Source organism: Histoplasma capsulatum, genomic scaffold, assembly GCF_000149585.1.
Source record: "Histoplasma capsulatum NAm1 scaffold_120 genomic scaffold, whole genome shotgun sequence".
Taxonomy (NCBI): domain Eukaryota; kingdom Fungi; phylum Ascomycota; class Eurotiomycetes; order Onygenales; family Ajellomycetaceae; genus Histoplasma; species Histoplasma mississippiense.
Genome location: NW_001813862.1, coordinates 118 through 1,903, shown reverse-complemented (window position 1 = coordinate 1,903; position 1,786 = coordinate 118). Strand labels below are relative to the sequence as shown.

Genomic DNA, 1,786 nt, shown 5'->3' with positions numbered 1-1,786 from the left:
AAAGAATTCTTGTTCATCCAACTAGACATTAAACTGCAACTGAATGATTCATCCATCCAGTTCAATAGTCCCATTCTCGAGATTAAAGAGAGTTATAATCACCTAGTTCCTGAGTAGGTGGCGGGTGTGATGACTGTGGTTGAATGTACAGAGAGCGGAAGTTTGGTGGTTGAGATCGTAGCAGGGTGGTATGTCATTCTTGGGGACATTGTGGGTAGCGGTAGAGAATAAGAAATGGAGAGTGGGTGCAAGGCCTCTAGAGGATTCTCGAAATCTGGTCAAGGACTGTAAATCCAGCGAAGGTTACGAGTTAGGTATTGACCGTTGTGTTCGTAGTGAGGTATGTTCCTTCATCATATGACTTTTGTTTCGGGTTTGCGTCATAGAAAAGAAATCGCAATGGAAATCTTAAAGTCAGGGGTATAGTATTTTCAACATGCCATATGAAACTTAGTAGCTAATGACTCTATCTTATACCATCAATTCTTATTTTTGACCTCCGGGCGGCGGGCCTCATGAAGGTTAGATATACGGATATATCATTTAATCTGTTCAAAACGCATATGGGTCATATAGAATTGAATGGAATGAATAGAGTCTTGTTTCAGCTCATTCTGCCCGTATAGATCAATTCAATGGAATTTATGAACTTTCATAGAAAGAAGAATGCTTATAAAGACCTTTATCTCTGCTGAATTGATATTTTTCCATGAACATTGCTGAATAGAAAGCTTTGAGAATATAGATATTTCAGAAATCTCTATATCTATATCTTGAGCTTTCTCATTCTTTTTCATTTCTGAAAGCTCTGAAGCTTCATCATCAGTATCTCTAGTATCTCTCTTTAATTTTGCATAGAGATTAGTAGAATTACTGATATTTTAAAAGCATTTCTCAGAGAAGAATAAGATAAACAGAATGTATGAACTGCTTATATTGATATTTGCAGAAATATTGAAAATTGAATCTCATGAGATAGGCAATATTGAGTGGAATTTCACCGATTCTAGAGGTGGAAGTTCTGCAATAACCTCCTCAACAGACTGTTTTCATTTTCTTGATGTTTTTGTATGAACTAGAGAATGAATTAGTTAGCTAGGTCATTTGAATTGATTAATATAAGGAACTCACCATTGGATTTGGTAGGTTTCTCAGTGGATTCCACATTCGCAGGTTTGGGGGGTTCCATATTCGCGGGTAGGGGGATAGGTGGGAGAAGATATGAGAATCGGGCAGGCAGGCAGACAGGCAGGGCTTCAAACATGTTGAATTCCATACACATTCTTAAGATCTACATGAGATCTTCAATCAGTGGATCTAAATGACCAATTATTATTCATATAAAATCATATAGGATTCTATTGGTTATGCCCAGGGCGCCGGTGCAGAATTCCATACACTAATTGAAACCACGCTAATTTTGCACCAACCTACGGACGAGAAATGTGATTTTTGTCGAGCTTTTAACATTTTTTTGTTGTTTTTCTAACATTACACAAATATTAACAAGTATTTCTCTTTATTCAGAGTCAGATAACAAACTGAATCTATTATTCACAACTTTCAACTGCTATCATATTCTGCATATGTGTATCCCTTTATTTTTGTTTGAACAGAGGTTCTTGGTGACTTCTGTGATCTAATTTTTTTGCCCTCGCAGAAGATTCAGAGATAGCAGGATTCAGAGAGTTGAGAATTCCTTTCTTTTTTTATTTTATTGCTATCATTTACATCAGTTAGAGACTGAGTTATTTTGTCTGTACTGATGGGCTTTTCCTGGATTTGG

The 1,786-nt window shown here is 36.6% G+C and overlaps 1 protein-coding gene across 1 annotated transcript; it reads right to left on the bottom strand.

Annotated features, from left to right (window-relative positions):
- Window positions 1-1,049: 1,049 nt before the first annotated feature.
- On the bottom strand, window positions 1,050-1,264 carry HCAG_09252 (predicted protein; the record flags this gene model as incomplete). Its single annotated transcript, XM_001535768.1, has 2 exons — window positions 1,050-1,075; window positions 1,132-1,264. The coding sequence occupies 2 exons, from the start codon at window positions 1,262-1,264 to the stop codon at window positions 1,050-1,052; spliced, it is 159 nt and encodes a 52-aa protein (XP_001535818.1).
- Window positions 1,265-1,786: the final 522 nt, after the last annotated feature.